Source organism: Pongo abelii, chromosome 11, assembly GCF_028885655.2.
Source record: "Pongo abelii isolate AG06213 chromosome 11, NHGRI_mPonAbe1-v2.0_pri, whole genome shotgun sequence".
NCBI lineage: Eukaryota > Metazoa > Chordata > Mammalia > Primates > Hominidae > Pongo > Pongo abelii.
Window position 1 is genome coordinate 78,561,862 of NC_071996.2, and position 21,942 is coordinate 78,583,803.

At 36.0% G+C, this 21,942-nt stretch overlaps 1 protein-coding gene across 3 annotated transcripts in view; it reads right to left on the bottom strand.

The window, feature by feature from the left end:
• Positions 1 to 21,942, bottom strand: part of LNPK (lunapark, ER junction formation factor) — an 80,599-nt gene that overhangs the window by 16,991 nt on the left and 41,666 nt on the right. For all 3 annotated transcript variants that reach the window (NM_001132700.1, XM_063712487.1, XM_054548671.2), the window contains 1 exon segment: positions 2,168 to 2,380. In NM_001132700.1, the coding sequence (NP_001126172.1) occupies positions 2,168 to 2,380 (213 nt within the window).

Sequence of the window (21,942 nt, forward strand, 5' to 3'; positions counted from 1 at the left end):
TTGAGAACGGCCTGGCCAATACGGCGAAACTCCTACTAAAAATACAAAAATTAGCCAGGCCTGGTGGTGCCCACCTGTAATCCCAGCTACTCGGCAGGCTGAGGCAGGAGAATTGCTTGAACCCGTAAGGCAGAGGTTGCAGTGAGCCAAGATCCATGACACTGCATTCCAGCCTGGGCAACAGAACAAGACTCTGTCTCAAAAAAAAAAAAGATTCCATCAGCTAAGTTATTGGTTTACTTGTGCTAACAACATTCAATTATTATCATCAAAAAATGAACTTGAATCCAGACATGGTCATCCCTCATTATCAAATTTTCAACTTGAATAAGCAAGCCAAATTAGATTTGGAAAGCATTTAAGCCAACTTAACTTGCTAGAGTATTTTACTTCTACATATTTAAAGTGAACATATCCACAAAAGAATCTGGATACATGAAATAATAGATTTCATAAAAATATCTTAAACCTCTTGCACATGCATCTTTATATTCATGCTGTTATAGACAACGGTAATTAATAAAAACATCAAAAGCAATCATTGTAGGAATACTGGTCATTTTTACACAGCTTGGCAAATTATCAAGTACCTGCTGGTTATTAATTTTCAAACATATGGGAGCTCTGTGGTAATACACATTAAATTGATTCTCTTCCACAAATATGGCATAAAGAAAAAATTAAGTATTAATCTTCTTTATAATGAATTATTTAACTCATTCACATTTTTGACAATGTACAATTTAAACACAGTCTTTCACACAGAAACTAATTAAAAACTTTAGTAAAACATGTTATATTTACATGATCATAAAATCTAGGCTATTATTCCTTCTATAGCCCTATTCTTACATGTGCAATACAGTTTTTATTACTTTATATGTTGCTAAACTTTTTGCTTAAAATAAGTTAGATATACAAATGTATATAATACATACATTCGCACCCAAAAAAGTTCTTTCATTAACCCAGGAATTTTAATTTACAAATCATGGGTATCTCAAATCAACCAGATAACAACAGAAACATTAGTAATTTTCAATCAATTTAACTTTTCTCAATTTCATAAAATATATGGCTGCCTTAAGTATTGTCATTACATGTCAAATTTAAAAGTATTGTTTTACGTAACTATTTTAAAAGTTTTAAGATTTGTATACATTTCATTTATAGTCAGTATTCTTAATTTGTTAATAAATGAAGAGTTTTTTAGTCTTCTAAAATCTTATGCTGCATTTTTGAAGGAAAACAGGAAAAACATCTACTGTACTAAGTGACATTTCCATTTTTTATTGATTTTACTACACAAATACTGATTACCTGACATCAGCTACTGCCTAGCCTCAAAATCATTATTAATTATATATTAGTAATTAGTCATGAAATAACAAAGTAATCTACATTAGAATTAAATAATATAAAACAAAATAAATAATTTACTATAATATGCAACAATATGACATGGAAATCTACATAAAACAATGTGATCTGTGCTAAAGCAGTGGACTTCCATGCCCCAATCACACTCCAAAAGAAACTGCAGGGTACTATAGTCTATTACACTTCGGAATGGGATCTTCCCCTAGAGAGCCACCACAGTGAAAAGAGATAATCTATGAAATAAAATAAAGAGAATATGTTCATTTAATACAGCTTTGTAAAATATCTATCAGAAAATACTAAGGTTCTATGCGTTAAAAAAAAAAATTTACTAGCCCACATTAACAAAAGTATACCACAATACAGGAGTATTATTCCTGAAATATGTTGTCATGTTTAAAAATATATGCATGGAGTTTAGCAAAAAACATCAATACATTCCAAAAGTGTTTTCTTCTATCCCTGTTTTATATAAATCTGGAGGCATTCTAAAGTTGAATATAAAAAGATATGCTGTACTGTTGGCTACAGAATAATACAAAGTTTTATTGCCATTTAAACAAAGAAGCCATAACAGTTAAATGAGCTCAAGAAATAGGTTTCAGTATCACAAGGTGCCAGCTGTAAAGAGTTATGGCTAATTGAATATGGAACTCCTGCTTAATCAGATAACTGCTCTGCTATTTCCAAATGAAATGCCATTTCCATACCATCTGAAAATGGCCCGTTTTATTGGTAACCAGAGAAAACAATATAAATTGTAAATAACATTAAGTGCTCTGTTTACCCATTCCAGGCACTGAAGTAGCAGGGGATCCAAGATGTCTTGGTAACACATTTGATGACAGGGCTGGAGTAACAGTTCTTTCTGGGGGTCCACCAGGGGCAGAACTGTCCTTTGGTGGTCCAGGAGATACTGGAACTTGTGGAGGAGGGCCCTGGTTAGGGCTTGCTGGTGTTGGAGAAAGGTTTCTTTGAGCTGCAGTTCGCTGACGAATCTCTGAGAAGAGTAAGTACATACTAGACTTAATTTCCAATATACCATATTAGCCAGTATCACAAACAATTTATATTTATTAAAATTTTACAGCCCCAAAAGGCATTATAGTGTCAAAATTACTGATAATAATAAATCTATAATATGTGACATTGAAAACAAAGTACTCTATTTCTGAACTTACAGTTCAACTGTACATGTTTACACAACAAGCCATGATCTAAGTGTAGCTACTGATACTACTTTTCAAAACAAATCCAGTAAAATAAAATCACCCAATTATGTGCCATATCTTTTTAAACTAATCTTCCTAATTATAATAAAGGAAAGAAAGTTTATCAGAATTAGTGAAAACTCCAAATTGCAGATTTGTTTTTCAAGATTTAAAAAACTAAAAACTAAGAGATAAGTGAATAAGTATATTCTGGAATTATCAAAGTAATTAATCTAAGTAGTCATAGAAACGCTGAAAAAGTATTTTTACTATTAGGTACCATTTCCATTCTCCTTCATGGTATTGCTATCCTTTTGGCAAATTTGTTTTGGCCAAAACATTCAACAGATCTACTCCATATAAACAATGTTTCGTCATTAATAAATCTTAGCTTATAATTACAGAAATTACAAGATTCTCTGTAACAAGGGTCAGCAAACATGCCACATCCAGGCTGCCGCCTGCTTTTGTAGTTTTATTAGAACACAGGCCAGTTCTTTTGTTTACAGATTGTCTATGGCTGCTTTAGAAGAGTAGAGTAGTTGCAACGGAGACCATATGGCTCTCAGGGCCATTTAACTATATTTACTATCTGGCTTTTTACAAAAAAAGTTTCATGACTTGTACTCAGTAACATAAAATTGAATTCTATTATTCTCTATTCCCACCAATATTTTACTTGAATGTCAGTGGTAAGATTTCACATAAAGAAGCCTTTATACTTTTTCAATTCTACCTATCAGATTAAATTATCACAAATCCTGAATTAGTGAGCTGAAACTAAATAAGTTATTTTTAATTGACATAAACAGTAAAAATACATATGTCCAGAAGCAAAACACTTGGACTCTATTTGACAGTTAAAGAATTTCATGAAAGTTAATTGCAATTGAAAGTACAGCTCTAGCGTCAGATCTTAGTTCATCCCAATCTAGTCTACCAGCTAAGAACCAGGGCCCTGCAGTCAGAAAGATTTGGTTGGAATCCTGGCTCTGGCTACATGACTTCAGATAGGTTACTTAACTTTGAAAAACCTGTTATTTTATCTGTAAAATTAGGATAATAATATTAACTAATATAATTGTTATGAGAATTAAATATGATAATGTCTATAAACTGACAGCTCACATTTAATGAATACTTATTTCAGATGACAGTTTTTGTACACAACTAAGTATTTTCAAACGATTTTAGCTAAAATTACTGGGATCAACTAATTTTCCATTGGTTCACAATTTAGTCTTTAACCAAGCCATGGCAATAACAAATTATAAGCACAGTATCATTATATAAATGGAACCATCTTTATATTTTGCTACTTTCCATGCAATTTATATAGAAAATTTCAGCTGTTACCTGAACAAATCATATCCTAACATCTGCAAATTAGCTGCTAACTTTATTTTTTACTCACAAGGAGCACCTTAATAAGTGGTTGCATATTAGGAAAGTCATTAAATGCTGCAAAAGGTACTGAAATCAATAAAATCATATTAGGATTTGATAATTTAAACTGCTCATTTAAAAATAAGGTATCAAATACTGTAAATCATTTTTCAGCCAACTTTCAGGTAAAGCATAACTCAAAAAGTGGCATTTTTCTTCCAGATAAATGAAAGTTTAGCATTTATTAGACTATACCAAAGCAGCTATTATCCTTCCTCTTCACGAAGACTTGAGACTACTTCCTCTAAATGTGCATTTACCCAGTGAAAATTACCTGAAATGCTTTTACTATCACTAGTACACCACTGAAAGGAGACTAGCTAACAAAGGACACCATGTCAAGCATTCCATAAAAGAGACGTACCTTAATAATTCTAAATCTAAATTTAGGCAAAGGGGGAAAATGTTATAGCAGTTACAAAAGGGAGAAAATGTAGTTTCATCATTTTCAAAGGAAAAGCAAGTATCAAGGGTTACAATATCTTCAATAGTTTAAAATAATAAGGTACCAAATCTATATTTGTCAAACTATTATAAAATATTCTGGTAGTCTCAATTTAAAATACCTCAGATCTACTTTTAACTACTTGTGATTCATAAAGTTTTGTATTAATTACTCTAAAAAGTTTCCAGTACACAACAAAATAGTCATATTAGATATGTTCAACATTTTCTGCCTTAAAAGTAAGATACAAAGCCCCCAAAAGAGCCACCAAGCATTCCACATGAATCTGGCAAAATATCATAAGAAGCATGCCATAAGGTTAATTCTCAACCGGAGTATGTTTTAACACCCTCATCAATGATCAATGACCCAACAAAAATCATACTCACTGAGGATGATGACATGCCTATATTAGGTTTAAATTCAAAATGAAGCAAACAGACCCATTACCAAGCTCTTTTCAAAGAGGTTATTTATTAAGGGTCACGAATAAAGGTTGGTTAGTGGGTACGAAAATATAGTTAGATAGGAGGAATAAGAGCTAGTGTTTGATAGTACAGTAGGGTGACTACAATTAACAATAATGTGTCATTCAAAATAGCTAGAAGAGAAGAATTGGAATGTTCTCAACATAAAAGACAAATGTTTGAGGTGATAGATATCCCAATTACCTTGATTTAATCATCATAAATTGTATGCAAGTATGTAACCCCAAAAATATGTACAATTATATATCAATTAAAAATGAAGCAAATAGAATCCAAATGATATATTTTTAAAACTACTATATTAAACAGAAGCTTAAATTAATGATAAAACAGCATAGCTGTGCAAAGCAAAGACTCTGGGATCAAATGGTCATAATTTTAGCTCCACCCCGTTTACTAGATGTGTATGCTACCTTTTCCAAGTTGATGATATCACTCAGTTCAGCTTTCTCATAATGCGAATACTTACCGCTTATGGTTGTTGTAAAGATTAAATGAGAAAATCAAGAGAAAGAACTCAGCCAAAGCACATGCGAAGTACTTAACAGGCAATAACTATTAGCAGAAAGAGTGCATATCTAAAGGTTCCAATGATTATAATAAATCAAAAACTAAGCAATCTAGAATTTCTAAGGCAATTATTTAAAATATATAGATATTAATTTACACATTAAATGTTTCCTTAAAGTTATTTGTGAAGTCGTTTAAATGTATAAATTCACAATTTATATAAAAACTTAAATGTATAATTCTAGCTTGCCATTAAATAATATTGGGATGAATGTTTTATAATACAAATACTCATCCCTTAATTTATCAGATTTTTTAAATACTCTTTTTATGCTGCTAGAAGGTTCTGTCTTTGTTCTATGATCAAGCTGTGGCAGGAAGAACACCATACAATAATTAGGAGGCCTGGATTTTCATCTAGCTAATAGTACCAGTTCCTTTATTATTTCCATAGGTTACTGAGGAACAGGTGGTGTTTGGTTACATGAGTAAGTTCTTTAGTGGTGATTTGTAAGGTCTTGGTGCACCCATCACTCATACAGTATACAATGCACCCTATTTGTAGTCTTTTATTCCCATCCCCTTCCTGCCCTTTCCCCTGAGTCCCCAAAGTCCATTGTGTCATTCTTATGCCTTTGCACCCTCATAACTTAGCTGCCACTTATGAGTGAGAACATATGATGTTTGGTTTTCCATTCCTGAGTTACTTCACTTAGAGCAATAGTTTCCAATCTCATCCAGGTCACTGAGAATGCTGTTAATTCATTCCTTTTTATGGCTGAGTAGTATTCTATCATTCATTCATATATATAATATATATATATGAATTATATATATAATTCATATATATTATATATTATATATTATATAATATTATATATAATATAATATTATATATAAGATATAATTATAATTAATATATAATTGTATATTATATAATATATAATTAACATATAATTATATATTTATATATTATATATTTATATAATTATATTATATATTTATATATTATATATAATTATATTATATATTTATATATTATATATAATTATATTATATAATTATATTATATATAATTATATATATAATTATTATATATAATTATATATAATATATATAATTATTATATATAATTATAATATATAATTATTATATATAATTATAATATATAATTATTATATATAATTATAATATATAATTATTATATATAATTATAATATATAATTATTATATATAATTATTATATATAATTATAATATATAATTATTATATATAATTATAATATATAATTATTATATATATAATATAATTATATATAATATAATTATATATTATAATTATATATATAATCATATTATATATAATATTATATATAATTATTATATAATTATTATATATAATTATATATAATTATTATATATAATTATTATATATAATTATATATAATATAATTATTATATATAATTATATTATATATAATTATATATTTTATTTATATATATTTATTTATAATATATATTTTATTTATGTATATTTTATATATTATATATAATTTATATATTATATAATTATATATAATTTATAATTATATATAATTATATAATAATATATTATATATTGTATATATATACAATATCTCTCTCTCTCTCTCTCAGTTTCTTTATCCACTCGTTGGTTGATGACATTTGGGTTGGTTCCACGTTTTTGTGATTGCGAATTGTGCTGCTATAAACATGTATGTGCAAGTATCTTTTTCGTATAATGACTTCTTTTCCTCTGGGTAGAAACCCCGTAGTGGGATTGCTGGATCAAATGGTAGTTCTACTTTTATTTTTTAAGGAAATCTCCATACTGTTTTCCACAGTGGTTGTACTAGTTTACATTCCCACCAGCAGTGTAGAAGTGTTCCCTGTTCACCACATCCACACCAACATCTACTATTTTTTTATTTTTTTTATTATGGCCATTCTTGCAGGAGTAAGGTGGTATTGCATTTTGGTTTTGATTTGCATTTCCCTGATCATTAGTGATGTTGAGCATTTTTTCACGTTTGTTGCCCATTTGTATATTTTCTTTTGAGAATTGTCTATTCATGTTCTTAGCCCACTTTTTGACGGGACTTGTTTTTTCTTGCTCCTTACGTGAACTAAAACCCCACTAGGTTCCAAATTTCCTTAATATGAGTGTTGGCAAAACTACAAAGGCAATATTCATATTTTCCCTAGCACTAGTCAAAGGCTTTCTGAACTACTGTGTCCAGTTCTAAGACTCATAAGAGAAAATTTCAGAAATTGGATTTTAGTAATGGGGGTGGGGGAATCTTTAAGCCTATTCACATATGCAGATGTGGAAACTCTTAGACTTAGGGTGAATTTTGCTTTTTGTAATTGTGAAAAAAATTATACTATAGTATAATTTTATACTATAGTACTATAGTTAGGGCACAGGGATATATTTTCAGGTAAATTTCTATTGTTTTCAGTTCTGTATTTTTTAACTTATTTGAATGTAATTCCTTCAAATAATCAAAATAATAAAGACATCTCTTCCTTCTACTTTCAAAACTTTCTGAAGTCCATGTTCACTGTATCTTCTGTTCACATCCACTCATACTAAGCTGCTCCAAATTCAGCTTCTACCCTATTTCGCTATTAAAATTGTACTCTCAATAGGTCAATGTCTTTTTATTGCTAAAAAATGACTTTATAACCTCTTCCTTCCTATAGAGGCAAAGCTTTTTGAAAAACAAAACAAAAAAAAAACTTCTCTGCATTTCACTTCTTAACCCAACTCAATCTGGTTTTTGTGCTCCTTTTTAGCTACCACAGTATTACCCACCACTGAAAGTATCATTGCTTTGGTCACCAACAACGTTATAATACCACTACTAATGTTGCGTTAACATAGCTACTCTTTATCAAATCCCTATTTTCTGCTAGGAACCATGCTAGGCACTATATATAAATCTACTAATTTCATCTACTATTCATATCAATCCTTTGGGGTAACTCCTATCTCCAGTTTTCAAAAGAAGAAACCAAAGTTCAGTGGCTAAATAACTTGCTAAAATTCTGACAGTAAAATAAGAGATGGAGCCAGGATTCAAATTCTGGTTTTTATGACAAAAATGCCCATATTCTCTGTGTTATGCAACCTGTCAAATTCAAAGGCCTCATTTCAGTCTTCTACTTACTACCAATCTAGCTCTACTTTTGACTCTGATCATTCACTCTTTCTTGGGCTCCTCTTTCTTCATCTACCCTTAAATGTCAATGTTCCCTGTAGTTCTGTCTTAGGTGCTCTTACTCTATTTTCTCTCTCTGGGCAATTTCACTCAATCTCACATTCCAATAATAATCACCTATGCCTCCCAATTATTTCTAATCTGTATATCCATAACCTCAACCTTTCTCCTGAGCTCCATATGAAATAATCAACTACCTATGAACCTCAGCATCTTGCTATAACTCCCATTCAACAGATCCAAAAGTAAATGTATTGTCTTCTACAGAAACCAGTATTCCAATTATGTTCTTTATCTGGCTTAACATACTAACACCTAAGCAGTTGTCCAAACAAAAACATCTTGATTCTTCCTCCCACCCCCAACCCCTGCCCCGCTTTCCAAATCTAATTGCCTGTATCAATCTACTCCTGAATTATCTCTTAAATCTCTTCTTTTTCCTCAGCGCTATTGCTGTAACCTTATCTAGTACAGGCCTTTATCTTTTAACTATATTAGATGATATTCCTAATTGATCTCTATGGCTCAGTCATATTCTCTCCAATCCAACATAACCTCCATGTTACCAAAAAAAAAAAAGTATTCTTCGTAAAATGCTAACTTGATGTAAAATTCAAAGCCTCCGTTGACTTTATATGTTGTGTATAAGATAAAGTCCTGAACTCCAGAACTATACTATATAATGATGCAGAAAAAGCCCTTCATAATTTGATTCCTCTTTCATATGAACCCTACCTTCCTTTTTCAGGGATATGGCAGTATTTGTAGTGCCTCGAGGTGCCAAGTCATTTCTCTCTTCCAGTCCTTGCACATGGAGTAAATCCTTTATCTGAAGAGTACTTTTTCAATCCTATTCTCACATCAAATTATTATTAAAAGTTATAATGCATTGTAATTCATACCTATCTTCATTTTGGTCCTTAGCATACTGTTTATTACATGTGTATACCCCTTTTAATCAAAAGCTAATAAGCACAAACTACATCTCTGCAGACACATGATGTGGGAAAGGTAACTGGTACAGAGCATGAGCTTAATAAACACCTATGAAATCAATCTATTTTCCTCTTGCATTTCAATGTTAAATTTCCAACTGCCTATTACCCAACTTATTTGGAGTGATAAACAGGAAAATGGCCTCTCAAAAACGTCCCCATCTTCCTGTCCATTCTGTAAATATGTTACATGCAAGGCAGATAAAGATTGCAGATAGAATTAAGATTGCTAATTAGCCTGCTGCATTTAGAATCTCAGCTTAACTTCAGGAGTCCATACAAAAAAGCTATCTTTAAGCAGAAAGTTTTCTATTAATAATAATATATACCACTTGCCAGCCTTTAGTTGAGTTTATTCTTTTGTTCTGCTTTTCAAATTAAAAATACATTTTGCTTTATAGTTCTTTGTCTTAACATTTACTTTCCTTTATCACCTTAATAATTTATTTTTGATCTGGCCTAACTTCCAGCAATCTCAACATTAAACAACATGAACCTTGCAGTTCACCAAGGTCCTATTTGGTAAATTACTATTTTATAACATTTAAACAAAATAAAGCAATGCCAAAATAAATGTTTACTTTTATTTTCTTCAACTCATTTATTAAGCAACCACTAAGAGTAAAACACCAGTATAAGCACATTGAAGGGGATTCAGAGTTGCATATAGAGGTAGCAAGCTATCTTTAAGACAAGAAAAACAAACTCACTAAATATTCTAATACAAGCTAAATGCCATATAATGGGAGCCAACAAAGTACTATAGAGTGAAGTGAGGACTTCACAAGAAGTGAAGACTGACAACTTAGTCATCTAGATGGGCTGAAGAAAGGGTTTACAGTGATGATGGCATTTGAGATAAACAATGAAAACTGGATTGGGATAGAAATGCCTTTGTTATCTATATTAAAGTCCATGTGGCAGTTTTAAAATAAGACTCCAAAATCCTTTGATTCTCCTTTCAACAAATGAGAGCAGAGGGTGTCTGTGTACCCTCCCCTTGAAATTGTACTCTGACTTTGACAAAGAGAACAAAGTTGTGCCAGAATCCAGGACTTTTTGTCTCCTATGCTCCTTGGTCTTGGAACCTGCCACCAGGGAAGAGTAAGCTCAAGTGACCCGAGAGAGAAGTCCATGTGGAGAGGAAACAACAGCCAGCACCCACTTGGAAACAACAGCCAGCACCAACTTGCCAGTTGTTTTAAACCACCTTGATAGTAGATCCTCTAGCTCAGTACAGTAGCTCTAACTGATGTGAGACACAGATAAGCTGTCTCCACCAAACCCTAGCCAAATTGCAAATTTCATGAGCAAAGAAAGAATGTTGTGTTAAATCACTAAATTTTAGGATGGTTTGTTATATACTAAACAATTGTAACAGTATAAATTTGATATTTACGTAAAGAACATCCAAATTTCTTATAAGGCAAATTTATTAAGGTGAATTTATTATTTTATAAGGCATTTTTCAGATTCTCTTAATCAAACACATTCCCCAAAAACAGCAAAATATAAAGTATTTCTCCATTTGGTATAAAGATCAAAAAAAGATCTACAATTTCTACTTTAATTTTCAATACATGCTCTGGAACACAAGTGAGTAAACTCTAAAACCTACTGAAATAAGAAGTTGTACTCTATTTGCTAAAACCATGTCCCTGCAAAAATAACTGATTTTGAATTTAGCTGTGGCAAGATACAATTGACTTTTCTTTTATTACATTTCATTAGTAAAGGTGCAGGGTTGAATACAAAAGGCAAAAGAAAATGTATAGGTGGTTTCCTCCTAGAAAACAATAGGAGGGTCAGTTAAGGATTTGTTTTTAGGCTGGGCGTGGTGATTAAGGCCTGTAATCCTAGCACTTTGGGAGGCCGAGGCTGATGGATCGCTTGAGCCCAGGAGTTCGAGACCAGCCTGGGCAACATAGTGAAACCCCATCTCTACAAAAAGTTAAAAAATTAGCTGGGCACGGTGGTACATACTTGTAGTCCCAGCTACTCAGGAGGCTGAGGTGGGAGGATGGCTGGACCCCAGGATGTTGAGGTCGTAGTAAGCTATGATGACACCACTGCACTCCAGCCTGGGTGACAGTGAGACCATGTCTTCAAAAAAAAAAAAAAAAAAAAGATTCATTTTTAGGGCATCCTCCAAAAATCTGATCATTCTCCCTATTTCAATCATTCACCCCTATGATGATAACCTATTCCTATAACTTTGCAACCAGAAATAACTGATCCCCTCTCAGGTTTAAGCATCCTGTTCTCCAACCACTAACCTCTCAGCTTACCTCCTCCAACTGCAAGATCTATAACCTGTTAATTATTAATTATTAATAGGTCAGTGAACATTTTTGGAAAGAGCCACATAATAAACATTTCAGGCTTTGCAGACCACACAAGGTCCTGTTGCCTATTCTTACTCTTATTTTTTAGAATGCTTTGAAAATGTGAAAACATTCTAAGCTGAAGAGCCATAAAACACAGGTCTTGGCCCACATTTGCAGGCTGCGGTTTGTGGATTCCTGTATTAATACTACCAACACCTTTTGACTGTCCATCACTACCACTCATGTCTTTATTTCCCTCATAATCATCTTAAATTCCATAATCCATTGTGATAATGGCTCCCCTACAAACAACTTCAGCTCCTGGCCCCCTTATCAAATTATCTAATACATTAGGCAAAACCCCAACCCTGGTTAAAACCAACCATTTGCCTACTCCATGCTGGCACCTACACGGGTGACTGTAACTGGAAAAGCACACAGAATCCCGCATTAAATTTATGACTATTCATTTTAAGTAGCCTTTAGAGTCCCCTGGCATTATTCCATATCTTTTCTTCAAGCCTCCAACATTATCTCCCCCAACCTCATCCTCACAAAGAAAATAGAGATACAATCAGAAAATTGGCTGGGCACAGTAGCTCACACCTATAATCCCAAAACTTTGGGAGGCTGAGGTGGGCAGATCATTTGAGGTCAAGAGTTTGAGACCTGCCTGGCTGACATGGTGAAACCCCATATCTACTAAAACTACAAAAATTAGCCGGGTGTCATGGTGAGCACCTGTAAACTCAGCTACTCAGGAGGCTGAGGCAGGAGAATCACTTGAACCTAGGAGGCAGAGGTTGCAGCGAGCCAAGATCATGCCACTGCACTCCAGCCTAGGTGATAAAGTGAGACTTCATCTCAAAAAAAGAAAACATCTCAAAAAAAGAACCCAACCACCTACTTATATCTTCCCATGTTCTCAGACTTTCCCCATTGCTAAAGATGAGCTATCACACACTTGTCAAAAGCTGACTTCTCCACTTGTATACTAGATCACATCCCCTCTTGCCTAGTCATGGACAGTTCCAAATCAATTCTCCCTACTCTCTCCTCCATCATTAATTATTCCACATGGATACTATTGCAGATCATTCCAAGATGGCTGAATAGGAACAGCTCCAGTCTGCAGCTCCCAGCACGATCAACACAGAAGACGGGTGATTTCTGGATTTCCAACTAAGGTACCTGGTTCATCTCATTGGGACTGGCTGGACAGTGGGTGCAGCCCACGGAGGATGAGCTGAAGCAGGGCGGGGCATCGCCTCACCTGGGAAGTGCAAGAGGTCAGGAGATTTCCCTTTCCAAGCCAAGGGAAGCCGTCACAGACACTACCTGGAAAATTGGTACACTCCCGCCCTAATACTGCGCTTTTCCAACAGTCTGAGCAAACCACACACCAGGGGATTATATCCCGTGCCTGGTTTGGCGGATCCTACGCCCAAGGAGCCTTGCTCACTGCTGGCACAGCAGTCTGAGATTGAACTGCAAGGCAGCAGCCTGGGGTGGGGGAGGGGCATCTGCCATTGCTGAGGCTTGAGTAGGTAAACAAAGGGGCCAGGAAACTCAAACTGGGTGGAGCCCACCTCAGCTCAACCAGGCCTGCCTGCCTCTGTAGATTCCACCTCTGGGGGCAGGGCATAGCTGAACAAAAGGCAGCAGAAACTTCTAGACTTAAACGTCCCTGTCTGACAGCTGTGAAGAGAGCACTGGTTCTCCCAGCATGGCGTTTGAGCTCTGAGAACAGACAGACTGCCTCCTCAAGTGGGTCCCTGACCACTGTGTAGCCTAACTGGGAGACACCTGCCAGTAGGGGCCGACTGACACCTTATACAGCCGGGTGCCCCTCTGAGACGAAGCATCCAGAGGAAGGATCAGGCAACAATATTTGCTGCTCTGCAGCCTCCACTGGTGATATCCAGGCAAACATGGTCTGGAGTGGACCTCCAGCAAACTGCAACAGACCTGCAGCTGAGGGTCCTGACTGTTAGAAGGAAAACTAACAAACAGAAAGGAATAGCATCAACATCAACAAAAACCCCATCTATAGGTCATACCAAAACCCCATCTATAGGTCACCATCATCAAATACCAAAGGTAGATAAAACCACAAAGATGGGGAGAAACCAGAGCAGGAAAGCTGAAAATTCTAAAAACCAGAGCGCCTCTTCTCTTCCAAAGGATCGCAGCTGCTTGCCAGGAAAGGAACAAAGCTGGATGGAGAACAACTTTGACAAGTTGAGAAAAGAAGGTTTCAGAAGGTCAGTAATAACAAACTTCTCCAAGCTAAGGGAGGATGTTCAAACCCATCGCAAGGAAGCTAAAAACCTTGAAAAAAGATTAGACAAATGGCTAACTAGAATAAACAGCATAGAGAAGATCTTAAAGGACCTGATGGAGCCAAAAACCATGGCACGAGAACTACATGATGCATGCACAAGCTTCAGTAGCCGATTTGATCAAATAGAAGAAAGGGTATCAGTGATTGAAGATCAAATGAATGAAATGAAGCAAGAAGAGAAGTTTAGAGAAAAAAGAGTATAAAGAAATGAACAAAGCATCCAAGAAATATGGGATTATGTGAAAAGACCAAATCTACGTTTGATTGGTGTACCTGAAAGTGACGGGGAGGATGGAACCAAGCTGGAAAACACTCTTCAGGATATTATCCAGGAGAACTTTCCCAACCTAGCAAGGCAGGCCAACATTCAAATCCAGGAAATACAGAGAACACCACAAAGATACTCCTTGACAAGAGCAACCCCAAGACACATAACTGTCAAATTCACCAAGGTTGAAATGAAGGAAAAAATGATAAGCGCAGCCAGAGAGAAAGGTCGAGTTACCCACAAAGGGAAGCCCAACAGACTAACAGCAGATCTCTCAGCAGAAACTCTACAAGACAGAAGAGAGTGGGGGTCAATATTCAACATTCTTAAAGAAAAGAATTTTCAACCCAGAATTTCATATCCAGCCAAACTAAGCTTCATAAGTGAAGGAGAAATAATATCCTTTATAGACAAGCAAATGCTGAGAGATTTTGTCACCACCAGGCCTGCCTTACAAGAGCTCCTGAAGGAAGCACTAAACATGGAAAGGAACTAACGGTACCAGCCACTGCAAAAACATGCCAAATTGTAAAGACTATCGATGCTAGGAAGAAACTGCATCAACTAACGAGCAAAATAACCAGCTAACATCATAATGACAGGATCAAATTCACACATAACAATATTAACCTTAAAAGTAAATGGGTTAAATGCCCCAATTAAAAGACACAGACTGGCAAATTGGATAAAGAGTCAAGACCCATCAGTGTGCTGTATTCAGGAAACCGATCTCACGTGCAGAGACACATATAGGCTCAAAATAAAGGGATGGAGGAAGACCTACCAAGCAAATGGAAAACAAAAAAAAAGCAGGGGTTACAATTCTAGTCTGTTAGAAAACAGACTTTAAACCAACAAAGATCAAAAGAGACAAAGAAGGCCATTACATAATGGTAAAGGAGTCAATTCAACAAGAAGAGCTAACTATCCTAAATATATATGCACCCAACACAGGAGCATCCAGATTCATAAGGCAAGTCCTTAGCGACCTACAAAGAGACTTACACTCCCACACAATAATGGGAGACTTTAACACCCCACCGTCAACATTAGACAGATCAACGAGACAGAAGGTTAACAAGGATACCAGGACTTGAACTCAGCTCTGCACCAAGCTGCCCTAATAGGCATCTACAGAACTCTCCACCCCAAATCAACAGAATATACATTCTTCTCAGCATCACATCGCACTTACTCCAAAATTGACCACATAGTTGGAAATAAAGCACTCCTCAGCAAATATAAAAGAACAGAAATCACAACAAACTGTCTCTCAGACCACAGTGCAATCAAATTAGAACTCAGGATTAAGAATCTCACTCAAAACCACACAACTACATGGAAACTGAACAACCTGCTCCTGAATGACTACTAGGTAAATAACGAAATGAAGGCAGAAATAAAGATGTTCTTTGAAACCAATGAGAACAAAGACACAACATATCAGAATCTCTGGGACACATTTAAAGCAGCGTGTAGAGGAAAATTCATAGCACTAAATGCCTACAAGAGAAAGCAGGGAAGATCTAAAATCAACACGCTAACAACACAATTAAAAGAACTAGAGAAGCAAGAGCAAACACATTCAAAAGCTAGCAGAAGGCAAGAAATAACTAAGATCAGAGCAGAACTGAAGGAGATAGAGACACAAAAAAAACCCTTCAAAAAATCGATGACTCCAGGAGCTGGTTTTTGAAAAGACCAGCAAAATAGATAGACCACTAGCAAGACTAATAAAGAAGAAAAGACAGAAGAATCAAATAGACACAATAAAATATGATAAAGGGGATATCACCACCGATCCCACAGAAATACAAACTACCATAAGAGAATACTATAGACACCTTTACGCAAATAAACTAGAAAATCTAAAAGAAATGGATAAATTCCTGGAGACATACACCCTCCCACGACTAAACCAGGAAGAAGCTGAATCCCTGAATAGACCAATAACAGGCTCTGAAATTGAGGCAATAATAGCCTACCAACCAAAAAATTACAGGACCAAATGGATTCAGAGCTGAATTCTACCAGAGGTACAAAGAGAAGCTGGTACCATTCCTTCTGAAACTATTCCAAACAATACAAAAAGAGGGAATCCTCCCTAATTCATTTTATGAGGCCAGCATCAGCCTGATACCAAATACTGGCAGAGACACAACAAAAAGAGAGAATTTTAGACCAATATCCCTGATGAACATCAATGCAAAAATCCTGAATAAAATACTGGCGAACTGAATCCAGCAGCACATCAAAAAGCTTATCCACGACAATCAAGTTGGCTTTATCCCTGGGATGCAAGGCTGGTTCAACATATGCAAATCAATAAACATAATCCATCACACAAACAGAACCAAAGACCAAAACCACATGATTATCTCAATAGATGCACAAAAGGCCTTTGACAAAATTCAACAGTCCTTCATGCTAAAAACTCTCAATAAACTAGGTATTGATGGGATGTGTCTCAAAATAATAAGAGCTATTTATGACAAACCTACAGCCAATATCATACTGAATGGGCAAAAATTGGAAGCATTCCCTTTGAAAACTGGCACAAGACAGGGATGCCCTCTCTCACCACTCCTCTTCAACATAGGGTTGGAAGTTCTGGCCAGGGCAATTAGGCAGGAGAAAGAAATAAAGGGTATTCAATTAGGAAAAGAGGAAGTCAAATTGTCCCTTTTTGCAGATGACATGATTGTGTATTTAGAAAACCCCATCGTCTCAGCCCAAAATCTCCCTAAGATGATAAGCAATTTCAGCAAAGTCTCAGGATACAAAATCAATGTGCAAAAATCACAAGCATTCCTATACACCATTAACAGACAAACAGAGAGCCAAATCATGAGTGAACTCCCATTCACAATTGCTTCAAAGAGAATAAAATACCTAGGAATCCAACTTACAAGGGATGTGAATGAACTCTTCAAGGAGAACTACAAACCACTACTCAACGAAATAAAAGAGGACACAAACAAATAGAAGAACATTCCATGCTCATGGATAGGAAGAATCAATATCGTGAAAATGGCCATACTGCCCAAGGTAATTTATAGATTCAGTGCCATCCCCATCAAGCTACCAGTGACTTTCTTCACAGAATTGGAAAAAACTATTTTAAAGTTCATATGGAACCAAAAAAGAGCCTGCATTGCCAAGACAATCCTAAGCAAAAAGAACAAAGCTGGAGGCATCACACTACCTGACTTCAAACTATACTACAAGGCTACAGTAACCAAAACAGCATGGTACTCGTACCAAAACAGATATATAGACCAATGGAACAGAGCAGAGGCCTCAGAAATAACACCACACATCTACAACCATCCGATCTTTGACAAACCTGACAAAAATAAGAAATGGGGAAGAGTCCCTATTTAATAAATGGTGCTGGGAAAACTGGCTAGCCATATGCAGAAAGCTGAAACTGCAACCCTTCCTTACACCTTATACAAAAATTAATTCAAGATGGATTAAAGACTTAAATGTAAGACCTAAAACCATAAAAAACCTAGAATAAAACCTAGGTAATACCATTCAGAACACAGGCATGGGCAAGGACTTCATGAATAAAACACTGAAAGCAATGGCAACAAAAGCCACAATAGACAAATGGGATCTAATTAAACTAAAGAGCTTCTGCACAGCCGAAGAAACTACCATCAGAGTGAACAGGCAACCTACAGAATGGAGAAAATTTTTGCAATCCACCCATCTGACAAAGATATCCAGAATCTACAAAGAACTTCAACAAATTTACAAGAAAAAAATCAAACAACCCCATCAAAAAGTGGGCAAACGATATGAACAGACACTTCTCAAAAGACATTTATGCAGCCAACAGACACATGAAAAAATACTCATCATCACTGGTCATCAGAGAAATGCAAATCAAAACCACAATGATGTACCATCTCACACCAGTTAGAATGGTGATCATTAAAAAGTCAGGAAACAACAGGTGCTGGAGAGAATGTGGAGAAATAGGAACACTTTTACACTGTTGGTGGGAGTGTAAACTAGTTCAACCATTGTCGGAGACAGTGTGGCGATTCCTCAATGATGTAGAACTAGAAATACCATTTGACCCAGCCATCCCATTACTGGGTATATACCCAAAGAATTATAAATCATGCTACTATAAAGACACATGCACATGTATGTTTACTGCGGCACTATTCACAATAGCAAAGACTTGGAACCAACCCAAATGTCCATCAATGATAAACTGGATTAAGAAAATGTGGCACATATACACCATAGAATACTATGCAGCCATAAAAAAGGATGAGTTCATGTCCTTTGTAGGGACATGGATGAAGCTGGAAACCATCATTCTGAGCAAACTATCACAAGGACAGAAAACCAAACACCACATGTTCTCACTCACAGGTGGGATTTGAGCAATGAGAACACTTGGACACAGGGTGGGGAACATCGCACACCAGGGGCTGTCGTGAGGTGTGGGGAAGGGGGAGGGATGGCATTAAGAGAACAACCCAATGTAAATGATGAGTTAATGGGTGCAGCACACCAACATGTTACATGTATACATATGTAACAAACCTGCACATTGTGCACATGTACCCTAGAACTTAAAGTATAATAAAATAAATAAAATTGAATTATAGCAAAAAAAATACACTATTGCAGACTAAAGTGATGCATGATGTCTTCTATTTAATAACTTTACTAAAATCCCAAGAAAACAGAGATTACTTACACCTGCCTGATGCATTTTCCAATATACATACCATCCCTGCTACAATGGTCAATCAAGCCAGATAGACAAAATGAAACATAAACGCTGATATGGCTTGGCTCTCTGTCCCCATCCAAATCTCATGTCGAATTATAATTCCCAATGTTTGGGGAGGGACCTGGTGGGAGGTGATTGGATCATGGGGATGGATTTCCTCCTTGCTGTTCTCGTGACAGCAAGTGAGTTCTCATGAGACCTGTTTGTTTAGAAGTGTGTAGCACTTCCTCTTTTGTGCTGTCTCTCCTACTCCTCCATGTAGGGCATACTTGCTTCCCCTTCACCCTTCCGCCATGATTGTAGGTTTCCTAAGGCCTCCCAGCCATGCTGCCTGTACAACCTGCAGAACTGTGAGTCAATTAAACCTCTTTTCTTCTTTTAAAAAAAAAAAAAATATTTCACGTCTTCTGGGCGATTTGCAGTAACACACAAACATGCTATCTTTTCTCTCATACAGTAAGCTCGCCCGCACTCAAGAAATGCTTGCCCCTCCAATTACCCATTTCTCTACTCCCTTTTACTCAAGAGTTGTCTCTTCTCATTGTATGTAACTATTCTACTCCCATCCTTTCTAACTAGGCTTTTGCTCCCATCCTTTCACTAAAACTGTTCTTTTCAAGGTCACCAAGGGCCTCCTTATTGCTATAATCAGTGGTCAATTCTCAACCCTCAACTTACTCGGCAGCAGTATTTGTCACAGATGATCACTACCTTGAAACACTCTCTTCACTTAGTGTCCAGGCTCCATACTCTCCTGGGCTACCCATGTCACTGGCCACTTCTTCTCAGTCTCTGTTCCTGGTTCTTCTTCCTTATCCTAACATCTTAATGCAAGAGTATGCTAAAGCATGACCCTTGGTCCTCTCATCTTCTTCCTCTGTAGTAACTTCCTTGGTAGCCTCATCCAGTCTGTTTTAATGCTATCCACATACTAATGACACCCAAACTTGTATCTCCAGCCCAGGTAATTACTGTTTGCCAGACACGTATTCGATTGCTTTCTTGAAATCTCTAGTTGGATGTCTAATAGGTATCTCAAACATAACATGTCCAAAATCAACCCTGTTCTTCACCACTCCATCTCAGACCCCCTCCAAAAAGGCACTTTCCACCATCTCAGTAAATAGCAAATCCATCTTTCCAGTTACTCAGGCCAAAATCTTTAAGGTCATCCTTGACTCCTCCTTCTTTGACTCCATAACCAATGCATCAATAAATCTTTTGGGCTCTATTTTAAAAATATATACAGAATCTGACTATTTCATAAACCACCTTAAGCTGGGGTGAAGAGAAAGAGGAAATTCAGTTTTAAAAAATATAAAAAATTAGTTTGTTTGTTTTTGAGACACAGTCTTGCTCTGTTGCCCAGGATGGAGTGCAGTGGCACAATCTCGGTTCACTGCAAACTCCACCTCCCGGGTTCAAGTGATTCTCCTGCCTCAGCTTCCCGAGTAGCGGGATTACAGGTACCCACCACCACACTTGGCTAATTTTTGTATTTTTAGTAGAGACGGGGTTTCACCATGTTGGCCAGGCTGGTCTTGAACTCTTGACCTCAAGTCATCCGCCCGCTCCCAAAGTGCTGGGATTACAGGTGTGAGCCACCATGCCTGGCCTAGTTAATTATTTTTAAAAACCACCTCCAATATTACTAACCAAGGTCTAAACCAAGCTTGTCCAACCCATGGCCCACAAGCTGCTTGTGGCCCAGGATGGCTTTGCATGTAACCAAACACAAATTTGTAAATTTTCTTAAAACATAATGAGATTTTTTTTTTTTTTTTTAGCATCAGCTATCATTAGTGTTAGTGTATTTTATATGTAGCTCAAGACAATTCTTCCAGTGTAGCCTAGGGATTGGATATCCCTGGTCTAAGCCATCATCAAACACTTTCCTACATTACTGCAGTAGCGTCCTAATTAATCTTCCTGCTTTCACTTTTGCTCCCTCTGCAGCCTCTTCTCAATACAGTAGACTTCCTTTTAAGACATCATTGAGACCATGTCAATACTCTGCTCAAAACAAAACAAAATTTCTTAGAAAAAAAAAAACCTAATTGAGAACTGAAGTTTTTGCAATGGTCCACATTCTACAAAGGACCTACATGAGATGCTCCCTTGTTACTTTTCTCACTGCCACTCTTCCTACTCTCCCCCTTGCTCAGTCTAGTCCAGTCATACAGGCCTCCCTGCTGTTCTACAGACATGCTCTTCACTCAGGGTCTTTGCACTTACTGATTCCTCTATCTGGAATGTGCTTCCCTCAGGTATCTAAATGGCTCATACTCTCATTTCTTTCATCAAATGTCACCTTATCAATGAGGTGTTCCCTGACGATCCTGTTTTAAATTTCAACCTGCCCTCACTCAAGGTACTCCCTATTCACCATCCTTTCTTTATTTTCTCCTAACAGTAATTTACTGTCTATCTATCTCCTCACTCCCCACAAAGGGAGAGAAACGTTTTTACCTGTTTTGTTCACTGCTGTATCACCAGGGCCTAAAATGTACCTGGCAGATAGC